General features: G+C 33.7%; 2 protein-coding genes and 1 long non-coding RNA gene across 4 annotated transcripts in view; 2 read left to right on the top strand and 1 right to left on the bottom strand.

Moving 5' to 3' along the window:
* LOC114332312 (scaffold attachment factor B1-like) overlaps positions 1–9,281 on the top strand; it is a 42,898-nt gene extending 33,617 nt beyond the window's left edge. The window contains exons 2-3 of the mRNA XM_050652889.1: positions 3,729–4,625; positions 9,263–9,281. Of these exons, the coding sequence (XP_050508846.1) occupies positions 4,276–4,625; positions 9,263–9,281 (369 nt within the window). The 5' untranslated portion in view covers positions 3,729–4,275. The remainder of the gene's footprint in view (positions 1–3,728; positions 4,626–9,262) is intronic.
* A 5,082-nt stretch (positions 9,282–14,363) lies between these two features.
* On the bottom strand, positions 14,364–15,116 carry LOC114332314 (uncharacterized). The gene is made up of 2 exons (XR_003652775.2): positions 14,975–15,116; positions 14,364–14,853 (listed from the first exon to the last, which is right to left on the bottom strand). It is a non-coding gene; the product is annotated as an uncharacterized LOC114332314 (long non-coding RNA).
* Positions 15,117–15,326: 210 nt separating this feature from the next.
* Positions 15,327–18,415, top strand: part of LOC114332313 (zinc finger protein 726-like) — a 28,852-nt gene continuing 25,763 nt past the window's right edge. For both annotated transcript variants that reach the window (XM_028282101.2, XM_028282099.2), the window contains exon 1: positions 15,327–15,657. In XM_028282101.2, the coding sequence (XP_028137902.1) occupies positions 15,327–15,657 (331 nt within the window). The remainder of the gene's footprint in view (positions 15,658–18,415) is intronic.

The following is an 18,415-nucleotide window of genomic DNA, read 5'->3' as shown; positions in this document are numbered from 1 at the left end:
TGCGTAGCCACGAGATTTTACGTCTTCTTACGCTTCTTCTGCCTTTGATTTTGCCCTGCATTATATTCCTTAATAGTTCGTATTTTTCACCTCTCATGATGTGCCCCAAGTATTCCAACTTCCTGATTTTTGTGGAATTTAAAACTTCGCATTGTTTTCCTAGTTGTTCGAGCACTTGTGCGTTTGTTTTACGATCTGTCCATGATATTTTCAGAATACGTCTACAACACCACATTTCGAACGCTTCCAGGTTTTTAATGTTGGATTGTTTTAGTGTCCATGCCTCAACCCCATACAAAAGGGGGGAGAAAATAGGAGAAATAGGGGAGCGTTATATTGATATTGCGATTACAGAAAAGTTTCCTCATTCTGTTAAAAATGGATCGTGCAATTTCAATGCGGCATCTTATTTCTTTTGTCTGATCAGTATCTTCTGTGATCCATGCTCCAAGGTATTTGTACGAAGATATTTGCTCAATTTCTGTATTATCCAGTACTAGTCTAACCAACGGCGGATCCAGCAACCTTGCAAGGAGGGGGCAATGAAATAAAAATTTTCTTGTCACTCGTGTACGCAGAATTCTTTTCGGTATGGGCTGTTACTTTATTTTTCTTCATGTACCATGTCCTTTCAGAACGTTGGTTACTATCATAGCTATCTTAATTTTATTCACTGCCACCCTAAATCAACCACGAAGTGCTTTTTCGTCCTGCAACCTATATTTGAAACTTCTCATTACATGTTCAAAATACTCCACTTTTCTCTTCTTGATGCCTTCTATAATCTCAGTAGTCTTGCTGAGACGTTCTAGTATTGTGGAGTTTCGAATGTTCTTCACCCAAGATACTTTTAAAATTCTTCTGTAGAACCACATTTCGAAAGCCTCAAGACGATTTAGGTACGTAGATCGATTTTATTCACAGTCCAAGACTCAACACCATACAGTAAGACCGAGAACATGTACTTTGGAGAAAAAATTCTGTTTTATGTTTCATTCCGTTGTTCAGTTATCAACAGGACCCAAAACCCACCATATATTTTCAATAGTAATTATCTCTTTCTTAAAAAAGGCGACACCAGGCGAAATCTCAAAGAGGGGGCAATTGACCCCATTGACCCCCCCCCTTGGATCCGCCCCTGAGTCTAACTCTGATGTTTTGTGCTTTTGTAAATACCATGAACTTGGTTTTCTTCAAATTTATTTTTAGTCCATAATCGTTGCAATGTATATTTAGTTGTTGAACAAGGTGTTGCAATTCTTCCAGTGTTCCCGCTAGAAGTACGGTATCGTCAGCATATCTTATATTATTAAGTGGCTCACCGTTTATTATTAGGCCCTCATTGACTTCGGCCAACGCTAATTCTGAGATGGCTTCACTATATAAATTAAATAACAATGGTGATAAAATACACCCTTGGCGCACCCCACGGCGAATCTGGATATCCTCAGTCAGTTCATTTTCAACTTTCACTTTTGCTGTTTGATTCCAATAGAGGTTACATATAATTCTAATGTCTCCACTGTCTATGTTTTTATTTAACAAAATTTCTTTGAGACGATTATGCTGCACTTTGTCAAATGCCTTCTCAAAATCAATGAAACAGGCATATACTTCCTGATTCATATCTAGGCATCTCTGCGAAAGAACACTTACTGCAAACAGTGCGCCCCGTGTTCCCAGACCTTTCCTAAATCCCATTTGTGTATCACTTATGCCTTCGTCTAATTTCTTATGTATTCTATTGTGAATTACTTTTAAAAACAATTTCAACACATGACTCATTAAGGCTATGGTGCGATGTTCATTGCACTCCTTTGCATTGGCTTTTTTGGGTAGCAGTATAAATGTCAATTGGAGCCATTCTTTAGGTATTATACCTGTTATATATATGGTGTTAAATAAATCCAAAAGAAGGTCAATAGATTCAGTATCCACAATTTTGAGTAATTCGATAGGAACTTCATCAGGCCCGGGAGATTTACCACTTTTAGCTTGTTTCATTGCATATTCGACTTCTTCTCGTATAATGTCAGGTCCAGTATCATATCTAAATTCTTTTGGTGCTTCTGTTCTCTCTTTGTCTTCAAAAAGCTGTTCTATATATTGTGTCCATCTCTGCATTTTCTGGTTTATATCTGTCATAAGTGCACCACTTTCATCTCTTAGCTGCCTAGTTTAAAGTGTTTTGCTTATGTGCTAAAAATAAATAAGTTAATACGGAGGGGTAACACTTACTCCAGCGCACTGTATAAAGTTGATCTGGACAACAACACCAATAAGTCATTACTTTTTTCACCTTCTTTCTGGCTTCCGATCTTCCTAGAGAACCAATCAAATGCCTGTAACAAGTCTTGCAACAGTGGCGGCTCGTGGTTTTTATAATAGGGGAGGCTATAACTATTAAATATCTAGACAAATTTGTATTAGCAAAAAAATGATCCAACAAATGTAATTTAAGGCCTTATTTGTGTTTGGCCATTTTTTATTTACATTTCATAGTATCATATCATTTTAAAAATAGGTAGTCTAATTGTAAAAGTGAAATACCAATGTTTGTGTAGTTTACTTGTTAACAATTCTATCTTTGTAAGTAGATAATATGCATATAATTTGATTGTTATTTTGCTCATAGTTTTGTTTTAATAAAATTGTAGTGCATATCAGTTGCCAAAACATTAAGAGCAGGCAACCAGTTGGCTTGGCAAAATATTAAGTGACAAAAAAAGAATTGTTTTAATACAATTAAATACAACACAAATAAATATAATTTTAATAAATTTAATAATATATTTATTTATTATTAAGATGAAGACAGCTCTACATTCCGGCTATCAAAATAAATACAGATTTGAAGTTTTCCACTATCATATAGGTTGAATGTTCACATTTTTTAAGATACTCAACTAAAATTTAAATCTCAGGGCAAAGTGTGCTTAAGAGGCTACAGTAGCGATCAACAGGTAGCAACAAACGTGTTCCAAGATTGCGGCTCTAATTTTGAATATTTTGTTGAGATATTTGGCACACATATTCGTAATATAATAAAGAATGGCGGTACAGAGCCCAATTTCAGAAATATGTTAGTACAGTGGAACCTCGATAAGTCGGATTAATCGGGACCGCGACCGATCCGGGTTATCGAAAATCCGGCTTACCTGGAGAATATGGTAAACATTAATAAAATACTGTATACTTACAGAAAAACTCCATTATAATTACGAAGACGTGAAATACGATATGGACAATACATCTAAATTACGTACAGTTGTATACAGTATTGTTCACTTCTTGGTACAAAACTTAGTCAAACTGAAAAATGTTTATTTTGTCTGATGAAAATCGATCCGGGTTAGCCGGATTTCCGGGTTATCGGGGGCTGACTTATCGGGGTTCCACTGTACGTGGAAATTACTCTATAACTAAATAAAATATTGAAAAAAGGAACCTGTACCGCCATTAAGAAGAAAAAAAAAAACTTTCTTCAAATAAACTTGTTTATCTCATGCCTAGATTTTGTGTAATCTTGGAACTACTAATTTTTTTTATTTCTAACAAGATATCGAACATATTATAACTAAATAACTAATTAGGCAACATAAAGAAATTATCACTGTCATTTTGACAAACCTGTGTCAGATTTTCTCTAATCTGTTCTGTCATCTTTATCGATATCTGTTCAGTGCAGTAGTGTGTTAATTTAAGAATTCGTTTTTGTTGTTTCATAGGAAAGTAGTGTGTGACACTATTTAGTCCGCTCACGAATTGGCCTATTTCTTCCCGAAGCTTCTCGGCGTTACGAGCCTCGACCATGGAATTCGAGACGACCGCTGCCGAAGTATATATAGAACCGAGATTCGAGCACAGGCCAGTCATTCACTCATCGAAGCGCGTCGCGTAAGTTAATGTATTCGAATCGAAGATATGAAATGTATTTATTAGTTATCGGAATTATTATGTTTAGTTAATTAAATCAAAAATTTGAGTTTGTAAATAAATTAGATGTGTTAGTTGGTGTTATTTGTAATTATTAAAATAAATAAGTGATGTAAATAAAATAATATAAGTAAGTCTTCCTTTATTTAAATTAAACTTAGTGCCTAAAGATATAAATAAATAAAATAGTAGAGTCAATCGCGTAAAAAAGACAATTACATCACAGTGGTGTCAGAAGTGGGATACTTGAAATAAATAAGTAATATAAGCTCGGTTTAATACAGTGTGGAATCTTTAATAATAACTAAATATAAATCGTAATAAATAAAGTGTGTGATCATGCCTTCCTTGTGTAAGCTAACAATTGGAGACCTGAGACTTGAATTGGAAGAAAGGGACCTGAGTTCTACTGGCAAAAAGGCTGATCTAGTTGAACGTCTGAAGAACGCACTAAAAGAAGAGGGTCATGATCCAGAAACTTACGTGTTTGAAGACAAGCATGCTGCTTTAATTTCGTCAATAACATCGTTAGAGAGCAAAGTTTCTAGTGAAATCTCCCAAGTTTCGACAGACATTACATCGTTAGAGAACAAAGTTTCGACAGACATTACATCGTTAGAGAAAAAGGTTTCTAGTGAAATTTCCCAAGTTTTCTCGGATGTTTCGAAGGTTTCGACAGACATTACATCGTTAGAGAGCAAAGTTTCTAGTGAAATCTCCCAAGTTTCGACAGACATTATTTCGCTGGAGAACAAAGTTTCAACAGAGATCACATCGTTAAAGAAAAAGGTTTCTAGTGAAATTTCCCAAGTTTCCTCGGATGTTTTGAAAGTTTCGACAGACATTGCATCGTTAGAGAAGAAAGTTTCGGGTGATATTTCATCCCTTGACAGCAAAATGACTAACGAGATCTCTAAAGTCACTTCGGATTTTGACAACAAGATATCGTCCATAAAATCTAATTTTTAAGAAAAGATCAAGGAAATAGAAAAGAAAATGGAGGAAACGGAAAAAGTAGACAAAGGGATGGAACCCATCTTAACAGACATTAAAGATGATGAAACCAAATACAAATTGGAGCCACGGTCGATAGTTGAAGGGAGTGGGGGTCATGCTCGGGTTAAGGTGCCAAATTTCGACGGAAAGTCATCATGGAACAACTACATGAAACAGTTCGAATCGGCGGCCAGAGCGAACGGATGGTCCGAAAAAGAAAAGGCTGTAAACCTCACTATTGCTCTTCGAGGCGACGCTTTGGATGTCCTCCAGACCATAGCCGTAGAGGAGACAGATGACTTCGAGCAGCTTAAAAAGAGACTGAATATGCGATACGGGCACGAACATTTAGAGCATGTCTATCAGTCGCAGTTTAAAAATCGACGACAAAAGAAAGGTGAAGCTCTTCAAGAATATGAGCTAGATATTGCCAGGCTAGTGCGATTTGCTTATCCAACAGCTCCCGAAGACATGATGGAAATGTTGGCTGTTCAAACATTTATCGATGGTCTTCGCGATTTTGAAATGCAGAGAACACTGCGATTAGCTCGTCACAAGACGCTGGTCGATGTATTGTCCAGTGGCGGCCCGTGAGGTAGTGCCATAGAGCCATGGCACTACCTTTCTAACTATCCATAAACATATAAAACTTTTTAATTTTTTTGTGTGTATTTCTTTTGATCTTCATAAATTATATAAAATATGGCAACTATGGGCGCAATACAATCCCTGCCGACAGCGGAGAGTATTCGACAGGAGAATCTCCTTCGCGCCGAAGTCAGTACTGGCACGAGTAAAGAGAGAAAGATTTTACGAGCATTATATGTAAGTGACAGAGAAAGTGCTATATTGGACTATTAGTATACCTTAACATTAGAATCTCTGTGCCAGGCACGAGGGTATGAAGCCAGGTCTATTTATTTTGAGTCTCTTTACGTGCTGGTTTGTCGCTTTTATTATGTATATTTTCTGTTAAAAAGTTTTTGTATTTTAAACTTTTAGTGCATCATGATCGTGGGTATTTTGATTATTTATTAAGTTTAATTTATTAATTGACAATAAAGATTAGTATTTTAAAATTTTTTTTGGTGGTTTTTCGCTAGAAAAAAAAAACTACAAATGTTATAAGGTGTTGTGGAGCTTTCGAGTTAGCTTTAAGAGGTCACGACGAAAAAGAAAATTCAGAAAATAGAGGCATATATTTAAGAAGCTGGTCAATTTTAGCGCCGAATTAGACAACGACTTAAAGGTTCATATTATTCAAAGTACCAGATCTTTCAAAGGTCTACCTTCTCCGGACATTTAGTTGCTTCTAATTTATTTATGTCGGAGAAGTTTTCTGCTTATAAGCATCAGTTCTCCGAATCATTTCTTAATGAACCATGGAGACAATTTTAATTTTTAAGCAAAACTCGGTTTAAAACTGAATTAGAAGTAGGTACTGTATTAGCGAGACGAATTAAGTACTACCTCTGGGGCTGTTTCGCTATCGGTTTTATTGTAGAGGGAAGGTTTAAAAAGCACATTTGAAGAAACTATTAAACTTTTAAGTATTTTAGTTACCATTCCTATATCAACATCTGAATCAGAACGCTGTTTTTCGATGTTTACATCGAAACCTAGTGCTTTAGGTATGCTATCTGCAGAAAAGCATTTTGTAAATTGTATTGATAATTTTAATTATAAATTCATTGAAAACTTTGCAACCAAAAAATAGAAGAATGAACTTCATATATCGTAAACTTTAAAAGTGACATTACAAAAATTTGTGCATGTGTGTGAATAATGAAATAGTATTATTTTTATAAATTGGTAAATAGAGACTAAATCGTAATAACAATTTTCAAGCACTATCAGCAGTAAATGCTGGTGGTAGGTTAAGAGGTTTTTATTATTAATTAATTTACGGAACTGTTTTGATCAATGTTGGACAATTGCTTGGCACCTCAGATCAATAAACTTAAGATATGTACATAAGATAAAAGTATCCGCGCATATTTTTTTTAGTTTTTGTTGTCAGTATACCTTTTTTTGACAATATCGTGAATCCGTCACTAAAAATTTTGGCGGCTGCCCGAGTTGTGGCACTACCTTCTTAAAGTGGTACGAGCCGCCTCTGGTGAGTACAGTACAGTTCCAACTGTGAAAGAAGAAGAGGATGAAGACAAACTTGACCAGCTGGTAAATATGGTGAAAGGCATTACATCGAAGAAAACGAAGACCATGAATTGCTGCAATTGTGGTGAAAAGGGGTACGCACAGAGTTTAAGGAAGAACGCAAATCAAGAAACTCGCCAGCAGGAAATAAGAGAACGCACAGACCCTAGGGGGGCAGCCTCGACTCAGAACTCCTGTAAAGACCATCTAATACTAATAGCTTCTTTGAAATGTCGTGAAGATAATGTATATGTAGATGGAGAAATAAATGGTAAAAAGTATACTTTGTTGGTGGATACCAGAGCGACCAGGACCATTATACGACCGTCAGTTATAAACAGTCGTAAGAAACTCTTACCAACGAGGTTGCGACTGCGGACTGCCACAGGTGAAAATGCCAACATCCACGGAGAAATCCAGATACAATTGGGGATTGGAGCAGAAAAGTTCGTCCATACTGTCATAGTTGCAGACATCGAAGAAGATGTTATATTAGGAATGGACGTAATGAATTTGCGTGGATTTCAATTAGATTTTAAGAACAGGGTAATCAAAGTTGGCAACGAGGAGGTATTTCTTCATCCACATGATGACAGCACTATGCTAGCAGCTATTAGAGAAGATACAGTTGTGCCTGCGAGGAGTGAAACGATCATCGTGGCGCGGCTACAGGGAATTGTAGAAGAAGGAACACCTGTTATGATGGAGCCATGGAACCACGACGAGGAGGTTGGCCGAGGAATCATAATTGGAAAGGAATTGGTTACTTCTGCTAAAGAAATTTCCGTGAGATTGATTAATGTCAATGACTACCCAGTGACCATCAAGAAGGAGACAAAAGTAGGAACTTGTGTACCCGTGACGTCCATAATCCGGCAGACGACAACATCAGATAATTCCAACGACAAGTTCGACCAAATGGTTGCAGTTGCAGGCCAATCTCTAAATCAAATGAAAAAAAGGAAATTAAGGGAATTTCTTAGGCAATATCGTGACATATTCGTACCAAAAGGAGGAAAGACAGGAAGAACGACAGTTGTCAAACATAAAATTGTCACTGGTACCGCTAGGCCAATTCGTCAAACAGCTCGACGATTACCACAGGCGAAGAGAGAGGAAGCTGAAAGGATTGTTCAAGAAATGAAGAAAGACGGGGTGATAGAAACTTCTACGAGCCCATGGGTCTCTCCGGTGGTCCTGGTCAAGAAGAAAGATGGAACTACGGGGTTCTGTGTGGACTACCGTTTGTTGAACAATGTTACCTTTTCAATACAGTGACAGGAAGTCGTGACGTAACTGGAGACCGGCAAGTTCGTAATGGTTCGTAATCATTCGTAATGTTCGATTACTTTGAATTGTTCGCGGTTGTATTTTATATTTTATCTTTGTCAGTTATTTTGACTGGAATCTCGACACTAAATTTTTTTCGAATACATTGAAGTTTAATGTTATTTTGCTAATTGAATAATTTCATCACATAATGACTACAAATCCCATTTAACTTTAACAATAATTCAAATTCAACTTCCGGTCTCCAGTTACGTAATCAATGCGCAAACTCGGACGTATTTGAGCTACGGGAAAATACTATCTCTTTATTTATAGTATCATGGTATCATGGATACGCTAACACAGACAAAGATAGCTAGACCACTGTACTTGATATTGGCGTTACACCCCGATGCATTGAGCGACATATGCCTAGCCTGGTCTATGGTTAATATATGTCTTTGGTTGCACCTCGATGCACAGAGCCGACAGAGCGGCCCTTACATTGCCTAATCTACAGGTTATTATATCTATGGGTTTAGACCATAGATATATAACAATAGATTGGGCCATGATACTATAAATAACGAGAAAGTATCTTCCCGTAGCTCAAATACGTTCGAGTTCGCGCATGATGACGTAACTGGAGACCGGAAGTTGAATTTGAATTCTTGTTAAAATTAAATGGGATTTGTATGCATTATGTGATGAAATTATTCAATTAGAAACAACATTAAACTTCAATGTATTCGAAAAAAAAATTAGTATCGAGATTCCTGCCAAAATAACTGACATAAATAAAATGAAAAGTACAGGGGGGAAATAAGGAATGTCACATTTTATACATATTGAGATAAACATCAATAAAGGTTTAATTCTTATGATACCTAAAAACTACTTGCAGATTCTTAGCAGAATTCTAGCAATTATTGGTCTATAATCTTAATATAATATTAATCTATATTGTTATTAATTTAATAATGTACCAAAAAACTGCTAAAATTCCTTATTTTTGTCCAGTGGCGTGCGGACAATCCTGCTCCTTCGCCTGGATACAAATTCTTAAAAAATAATATAGACTGATCTCTCTGGTTATTGTTCTGAATCGATAGTCTAGTCGATAGTACTCAGTATTTGCTACCACATGGCAAAAAAGCTAAAATTCATGTAAAAGTGACATTCCTTGTTTTTCCCCTGTACTCTTCAAATATAAAATATACTTATCTTACAACCGCGAACAATTCAAACTAATCGGCATTACGAATGATTACGAACTTGCTGGTCTCCAGTTACGTCACGACTTCGGATGTGCAATATATTATCTTGTTATTTATAGTTTCATGGATTGGGCTAGTTATAGGCTATAGGCCGCTCAATGCATCGAGGTGTAACCATAGGCCAGGCTAGGCATATGTGGCTCAATGCATCGGAGTGTAACGCCAATGTAAGTAGTGGGCTAGCTATCTTTGTCTGTCGTACGAGTGTGAGAGTATTTACCAAGAGGTGGGAGTAATGGAACGACACAGAGACAGCGGCCGCCGCCATCATATGCTAGAGAGAGATATATAGACCACCGACCCGAACTGCTCCGCGTTACGCTATTTTTCGTACTTTGTCTAATCTACGTATTATTATATCTATGGTTTAGACCATGATACTATAAATAACAAGATAATATATTACACATCCGGAAGTCGTGACGTAACTGGAGACCGGCAAGTTCGTAATGGTTCGTAATCATTCGTAATGTCCGATTACTTTGAATTGTTCGCGGAACTCGGACGTATTTGAGCTACGGGAAAATACTATCTCTTTATTTATAATATCATGGTTTAGACCATGACACTATAAATAACGAGATAGTATCTTCCCGTAGCGCAAATACGTCCGAGTTCGCGCATGATGACGTAACTGGAAACCGGGAGTTGAATTTGAATTCTTGTTAAAGTTAAATGGGATTTGTATGCATTCTGTGACGAAATTATTCAATTAGCAAAACAACATTATTCGAAAAAAAAATAGTGTCGAGATTCCTGTCAAAATAACTGTCAAAGATAAAATATAATATACACTTAGTTTACAACCGCAAACAATTCGAACTATAGTATTTTTACTACAAAAGCGACATTACGTAGGTCAAAATTTTTGACGTAAGAGAACTGTCAAAACGTTAGAATGTGACTTTTCATCGCATTCTAATGTTTTGACAGCTCTCTTACGTCAAAAATTTTGACCTACGTAATATCGCTTTTGTAGTAAAAATACTATAATCGGACATTACGAACCTTTACGAACTTGCGTGTCTCCACTTACGTCACGACTTCCGGATGTGCAATATATTTATTATTATTTTGTTATTATTTAGTTATTATTATTTATTATTCACTGTGTCTAGGTACACGCTAACGTGTACGCAAATAAAAAAGTTAGGTACACGCTTAAACGTCATCAAGTCAGTGTCGTCATTATTTAGCGTGTACTATGACTGGGCTTTTGATACACGCTAATTTGAGCCGCGTGTATGCTGTCGTATTGTATCTGTAAGTATCGCGAGTGTCAGAGTGTGGTTAGAATATAAAATTTGTCTAATCGTTATGTTTACACTTTGATATTGATTTGTAAAGAGTTTCCTTATTTTTTACTGGTTTAGTGTTTTTTTTTAATTAACTATATGGAGTGTGGACAATTATTTAGTTCTTTTAATGAGTTTAACAACATTCTAAAACAGTATAAAAAGATAAGAGACAAAAATTCGTGATTAAGGGTAGCAAAAGTAATAAGATAAAATATACGGGGCGATTGTTTAGTGTGATAAAGCTCAGTAGATCCGCTATAGTAATAGATAGTAATACAAATTAGTAACAAAAATTTTAGCAAACTTTGAGCTTCATATTACAAAATTACTAAAATTAGTTATTAGTTAGAATGTTACAGGGCGTTCGATAATATAGTGGCAGACCAAACTTTTATGTTTTTTAAATGGAACATTATATATTTTGTTTTATGTTCGAAATCTTCTTAACTTCCATATCACAAAAATATAAAGGTTTATTATGTTATACAGGGTATTTACAAAGTTAACCAATTTTCTATGAAAATCGTAACAAGTGCAACTCGCTGTATAAATAAAAATAAACACCAATATAAACTGGTATAATTAACTTACGTATAAAAATTATTTTAGCAGTATTTTGTATATATCATGTTAACTAATATTTATTTTGCTAACCTGAATATATACTTTTATATACATATTGTTTTATTACAATTAAGTTTGAAACATCTGAATATTTTTGCTTTCCTTCCCCTTCCCTTAATAAAAATATTTTCTATCAAAGAAACAACACTATCAAAATAGCGTGTACCAAAATATAAAGTCACTGCGCACGCTAAATAATGACGTCACTGACTCGATGAAGTTTAATTCGCGTGTACCTAACTTTTTTTATTTGCGTACACGTTAGCGTGTACCTAGACACAGCGTTTATTATTATCTTATTTATAGTATATCATAGTTTAGACCACATCTCACTGGTTTAGATCAAGGTTAAATGAACCTTGGGTTTAGACCACAGGTTTGACACATGTTGTTTGGTGTCAGTTGTCAATTCAATACATTTGTTTTTTGATTTTGATTGTGAGGTAGAGCTAAAGTTCTTATGGAAATCCAACGTTGCCAGTTGATCTTGAGAAAACTGTCATCTGTCATTAGTGTCATTTATGAAAAGTGATTTATTTTTTATTTTTTGCTTGCCTTGTTTTCTGTTTTGTTGCCATTGCCAGTGTATTTTATTTTAGTTGCTTTTTGAGTTTTTTTATTAAGGGTTTAGGCGCAAATTTTCGGCTCCAATGCTTTTTAAATGCGTTAATTTTTTGCGAATACTGAGAAAGCTAATAAATATTTTTGAAAAATTTAAACACAGAATGAAAGATTACATTATTACCGAGGGCTGAAAGTCCCTTAGAATAAACAAATTTTTTTAATGAGATACGTATTTAAAATTAAAAATCACACATTTTCTGTTTTTTTTTTCACAACTGTAACTTATTAAAATAAACATTATGGAAGTTTTCAGGGACTTTCGGCCCTCGGTAATAACGTAATCTTTCATTCTGCCCTTAAATTTTTCAAAAATACTTATTAGTTTTCTCAGAATTAAAAAAAATGAATGCATTTAAAAAGCATTAGAGCCGAAATTTTGCGCCTACGCCCTTAATGGCATAGACATTAGTCATTCAGTCAGTTGTAATAACAAATATACAATCCTATCCTTAATACAATACAATAATAATAATCCCATACAATACTGGTACAATAAAGGACAATAAAATGGATATCGGATAAGATGTACATTTAGGATAAAAAAAGGATTCAAATCTAAACTGAAATCATAAAAAATTTCATGCTCGCATACAAATCTTATGGAAATGTGCATGTGTCTGACAAGAAATCTATAATTTATATTTTTGTTGTGAGCCCGTAGCCAGCAGACTGGATATTGAATGGTGCATGTATATTAAATTTGATTAAATTTTTATAGAGGCAGTTTAAATGCTGTTAAAACTTAGAGCCTACATTCAAAAAAGATATGATCAAGATCACCCTGTTTCCTGCAATGTTTGCAATTATCGTCTTCAATTACATTTATTTTAAATAAATGAGTTACCTATATTGCTTTTTGAGTTATATTTCAGTTATTAAGAGTAACTAGTTTTTTATATAAAAAAATTTAGATGAAGTCTAAGACGAAGACGAAGTTTAGGATGAAGTCTCTGACAATATTAGAATAGCTCGCTTTGGAAATAAAAATAAAAATGGGCACCATCCATTTAAAGTGTTCTTATCTTCAACTGAAAATGTTCAGACAGCAGACATGCAGTTCTTAAACAGAAACACATTGACCATGCTAAAACCATCTTTATCAGCATTGATCAGACCCCTAATAAAGGGAAGGTACTTGAATCTGTATATAAAATTTGAGCTTTTGTCTCTTCAGGAAGCAGGGGACAGAACCTGTCGATATGGTATTATAATATCCCAAAGGTAATTCAAAAAACCTCTAAGCCACAATGACTTGGGCAAGCTCTCCATTTTTATTGAAAATGGTAGAGGACTTCGGACTAAATTGACAACTCTGACTCTAAATGTTTCTAACAGCTACTTTAATGTGATCATATTTACTGAAACATGGTTAACACCTGATACAAGCGATGCTGAAATTGGTTTATTTAATTACGATATCTACACACAAGACCTGACACAAGAATCCATTAATTTCGACAGTGGAGGTGGTGTGTTAATAGCTGTTAAACAAGTTTTATCCCATCAGATGTTTCTGCTGGACAGGTGTTTGTTCAAATGAACAACAAAAATCATATTGACACCAAATGAGGATGCTATAATGGTAGATAGACTTTTTTATAAAAAATTAATGCATTGAGAAGAAAATTGAATTGCTTCAGCAAGTGTAAATGTAAACATTGAAAGAACTATACAATGGCTAAAATCTTTAAAAATCAAAGTACAAGTTACTTTATTCCTATTAAATAGTTTCCTTATATGAACTGATAATAAATATTATTTGAGGTATTGTTAACCTTTTTACAACAATACTTAGTAATGATAAAAATTAAATTATGTGTACAGTAGAACCCTGATTGTCCGTGCTCCTCGGGGTCAGACATGGCATGGATAATTAAAATTTATTTCTTATATAATATAATACATATATACGTATATACATACATATGTACCTACCATAAAAAGATAATAGAAAAAATGAATCTTTCATTATGAGTCCTCTTCTTGGCTTACAGAGTTTCCGTCGAGTGAATTAAGGTGATGCTATTTTAATAAAACCTCAAAAATGCAACTTCAGTATTAGAAAACCATAGCACGGATAATCAGGGTTCTACTGTATATATTATCTGAATTCACAGATAATATGAGTGTAGTCAAGTGTGAATATTCTTTTCAAGTAAAAGTACCTATAAGAAATAAAATATTCTTTTAAAACAAGTTTTTTACTTATATAATTGGAATAAAACTGATAATACATACATACATACTTAGACTTATTTTTTCATACATATTTAAAGCAACTGATTCATAATTTTTTCCCACGGAAGGGTACAGTATTTTATTTAAAATTGGAATTATACAATTGGTTGACTTTAAGTGGCCAACTTGGGCTTTTATTTTTATGATAAGTAAATAAATGGCAATAAATTGTCCCAGTTACTTGCAGTCACGTCAGCTTTTTTCATGCTTCTCCAGTTTGGTTTAGCATAGCTAAAGATATTTCAACAGAGTTACTTCAACATTATTTGAGTAAAATAGAGCTAAATCATAATTTAGTACAATATCAGTAGCCCATTTATCAGCAGACTGGTAGGACTTTATTGTTGACTATGTTGTATTATTGTTTTTTAAATTATCCCCACTGTTGTTTGATGTCTGTGGTGCTTAATTTTTTCAAATTTTCCATGGTATGCCTGTAAGCAATAAAAAAGAATTATAAACAAAGTTGCAGTGAAATGGTTCTTTTATCAAACCATTATGTAATCACTTATCGAAAAATATATAGTAATGTGCCAATTATATGTTTGCATTTACCTGAATTTTCAGCTTTACATGTACAATTACATAGGTACAAACATTTGTAATATCAATCATTTCAATTTACAATTATAATGGTTTTTGGTGGGGTTGTCCTTTCAAATTGCCCGTTTGAAGGCACAATCACTGCGGTTTTCCCACTAGATGATAATATTTCACAAGTAATAATACGGTTGGAATCTAAAATTGCTTTCCTTTCTACTAACTACTAAGGTTCTTTTTCTTTTAAAATGTGTTTAAAATATCCTTATCCTATCAAAAGTTGTCAACAACATAACCAAACATAACAAAGATAATCAGACAATGACAATTGACAGTAATTGATAGACGTCTCTTCTCATATTTGAAGATGTGGCAACAATGGATTTCCATAAGAACTTTAGCTCTTCCTGTGATTGTGAACGTGAAAAAGTTATACTATTTATGTAGTTATTTAGTTATTTATATAATATCAAGTTTAACAATAATGGAATTATCACAAGTTAGTGAAAAATCCTGTAAAAGTGAAACATCAAACCATCTGGATACCATGAAAATTGAAATTAAAGAAGAACCCTTGAGTGAAAGTGCACATGATGCATTTGTTTATTCGGACTTAAAAGAATTACCTGTAAAGACTGAAATGGAACAAGACGAGCAGAAGTTTGCACTATTTGAAGAAAAACAAGTTGATGAAAAAAGTAAGTAAATAACAGGAATATATTTATTTCCTCCTATTAGCAGTAAAACTTCATTTTGAGATTTTGATATTTTCATCAATTTGAACTCAATACGGTACTGCCCAGCCCTGGAGAAGTCAACTGGGGCTCCAACCTTCTAATTGCTGAGATAATTATGGTACAATTCACTAAGTGCATTATTGTAAATTTCGGTTTCAGGGTAAAACTTATTATTGCACTTAGTGAATTTTTCCTTACAATCTGCAGTACATACTTATGAATTTTGGTTTCAGGGTAAAACTCGTTCAAACTGATTATTGCACTTAGTGAATTTTTCCTTACAATCTGGAGTGCTGAATCGGTACTTAGATACTGATCTTTCAAATAATACATTAGTAAACATAACTGTGTTACTGTGTATTATTTGTGTGCATTATCATGTTCAAGTATGTGATTCAAGAAATGAGTTTAAATTATTTCATTGTAGTAGGTAGCTGATGTAAAGGCTAACATAATATATTTTGGGATTAAGAGGGCAACTTGTGTGTTATATTGTATTAGCCCGATCAGGGAACGCAAAATTTTACAAAAACCTCCAAAAAAATAAAGGAAGGATGAAAATTGGGAATAGGTACTTGAAATTGTCTATTATTATATAAGAAAAAGTTTACAATTCTACATCCTCCCCATTTTACAAAAATTGGAAAATACGGAGTGAAAAATTTTTTCTCGAAGGTGAAAAACTAGGTATACGTTTAAAATAAGTCCGGAATTGGATAAAATGACTAATTCTAAGTAACCTTTGTTCTATAGAGTTTTTTTATTAATTTAATACTTTCCGAGTTATTTGCGAGTGAATGTGTTCATTTTTAACAAAAAAAAAACATGTTTTTGAACGGTTTTTCGGAGATAACTCAAAAAGTAAGTATTTTAGCAAAAAAAATATTCTTAGTAAAAATATAGCATAAAAAAATTGAAAAAAATGGTGTATGTGTGAGGTCTGCAGACCCAGTAGAAGCAGAGTTGCAGCTAATGAAATGTAGGTTCTTCTTCGTCAAATTCCAAATCGAATATTTCAATGTGAAATAACCAAAAAACGGAGCACTTTTCAGAGAAAATTCATTACAACTTTTTTAAAGTGTTTAAAAAAACTTTTATTTTTTTTTTTTAAACTTGTAACATTAAAAGTAAGTGAGTTACGCTCAAAATATTGTTGGTCCCTTTTATTTTTTGGTAAAAAAATGGCAAAAATCACCCCTTAATTAGCTTCTCAAATAAAATAATCTTTACCGCTTTACAAGTTAATTTACTTATGTATTGTTTACATTATCTATAAGTTTCATTGGTTCAAAGTGATCAGTTTTTGAAAAAATATGGGTTTAAAATAAAACATTTTTTTAATATTGAAAAAATCGTAATTGTTTATGCAATTAATTGTTTATGCAATTAACTTAAAAACAATTAGTAATACTAAAAATCTCAAAGAGTAATAAAATGTAAGTTTTGCTTTTCTGAATACAGTAGAACCTCGATAAGTCGGATTAATCGGGATCGCGGCCGATCCGGGTTATCAAAAATCCGGGTTAGCAGGACAATATGGTAAAAATTAATAAAAGACAGTATACTTACAGATAAACTCCATTATAATTGCAAAAACGCGAAATACATAATACACAATACATCTAAACTATGTACACACAGTTGTATACAGTATTGTTCATTTCTTGGTAAAAAACTCGGTGAAACTGTAAAAATGTTTGTTTTGTCTGATGAAAATCGGCCCGGGTTAACCGGACTTCCAGGTTATCGGAGGCCAACTTATCGGGGTTCCACTGTATTTTTGATTTTTTGTTTTCTTAGACAAAAATTGGTTATGCTCTGGCTGTTCAAAATTTGCCTAAACTCGTGATTAGTTACTCGTTTAAGCCATTTTAACTACAGCTTTTTCAAAACGAAGCACTTTAGACTGATGAAACTTACAGATCATATAAATGATACATAGGCAAAGTAACTTGTGAAGTGGTAATGATAACATTTATATGTGATGCTAATTAGGGGGTGATTTTTGCAATTTTTTTACCAAAAAAATAAAAGGGACCAACAATATTTTGAGCGTAATTCACTTACTTTTAATATTTCAAGTTTTTTTAAAGAACAAAAATAAACCTTTTTTTAAACACTTTAAAAAAGTTTAAATGAATTTTCCCCGAAAAGTGCTCCGGTTTTGGGTTATTTCACATTGAAATATTCGATTTGGAATTTGACGAAGGAGAACCTACTTTTCATTAGCTGCAACTCTGCTTCTACTGGGTCTACAGACCTCATGTATACACACACCATTTTTTTCAATGTTTTATGGGCTATATTTTTGCTAAGAATATTTTTTTCTCTAAAATACTTACTTTTTGAGTTATCTCCGAAAAACCGTCCAAAAACATGTTTTATTTTGTTAAACATAACCATATTCACTCACACATAACTAGAAAAATATTGGCTTAGTGAAAAAACTCTATAGAAGAAAAGTTGTTTAGAATTAGTCATTTTATTCAATTCCTGTCTTATTTTGAATGTATTTTTTTTTATCTTACAGAGGGGGGTATTCCCCTCCATTTTCCAAAAATGGAGGGGATGTAGAATTGTAAACTTTTTCTTATATAATAATAGACAAGTATATATAATAATAGTCAGATTGTTCTTTGATCGGGTTATATTGCCAAAACTGTATATTAATTTGTGTGCATTATCTGTTCCGCATTGATTAAAGAAATATGAGTTTAAA

The sequence above is a fragment of the Diabrotica virgifera genome, chromosome 6 (assembly GCF_917563875.1).
Source record: "Diabrotica virgifera virgifera chromosome 6, PGI_DIABVI_V3a".
NCBI classification, from domain to species: Eukaryota; Metazoa; Arthropoda; class Insecta; order Coleoptera; family Chrysomelidae; genus Diabrotica; species Diabrotica virgifera.
This window is presented reverse-complemented; position numbering and strand designations above follow the sequence as displayed.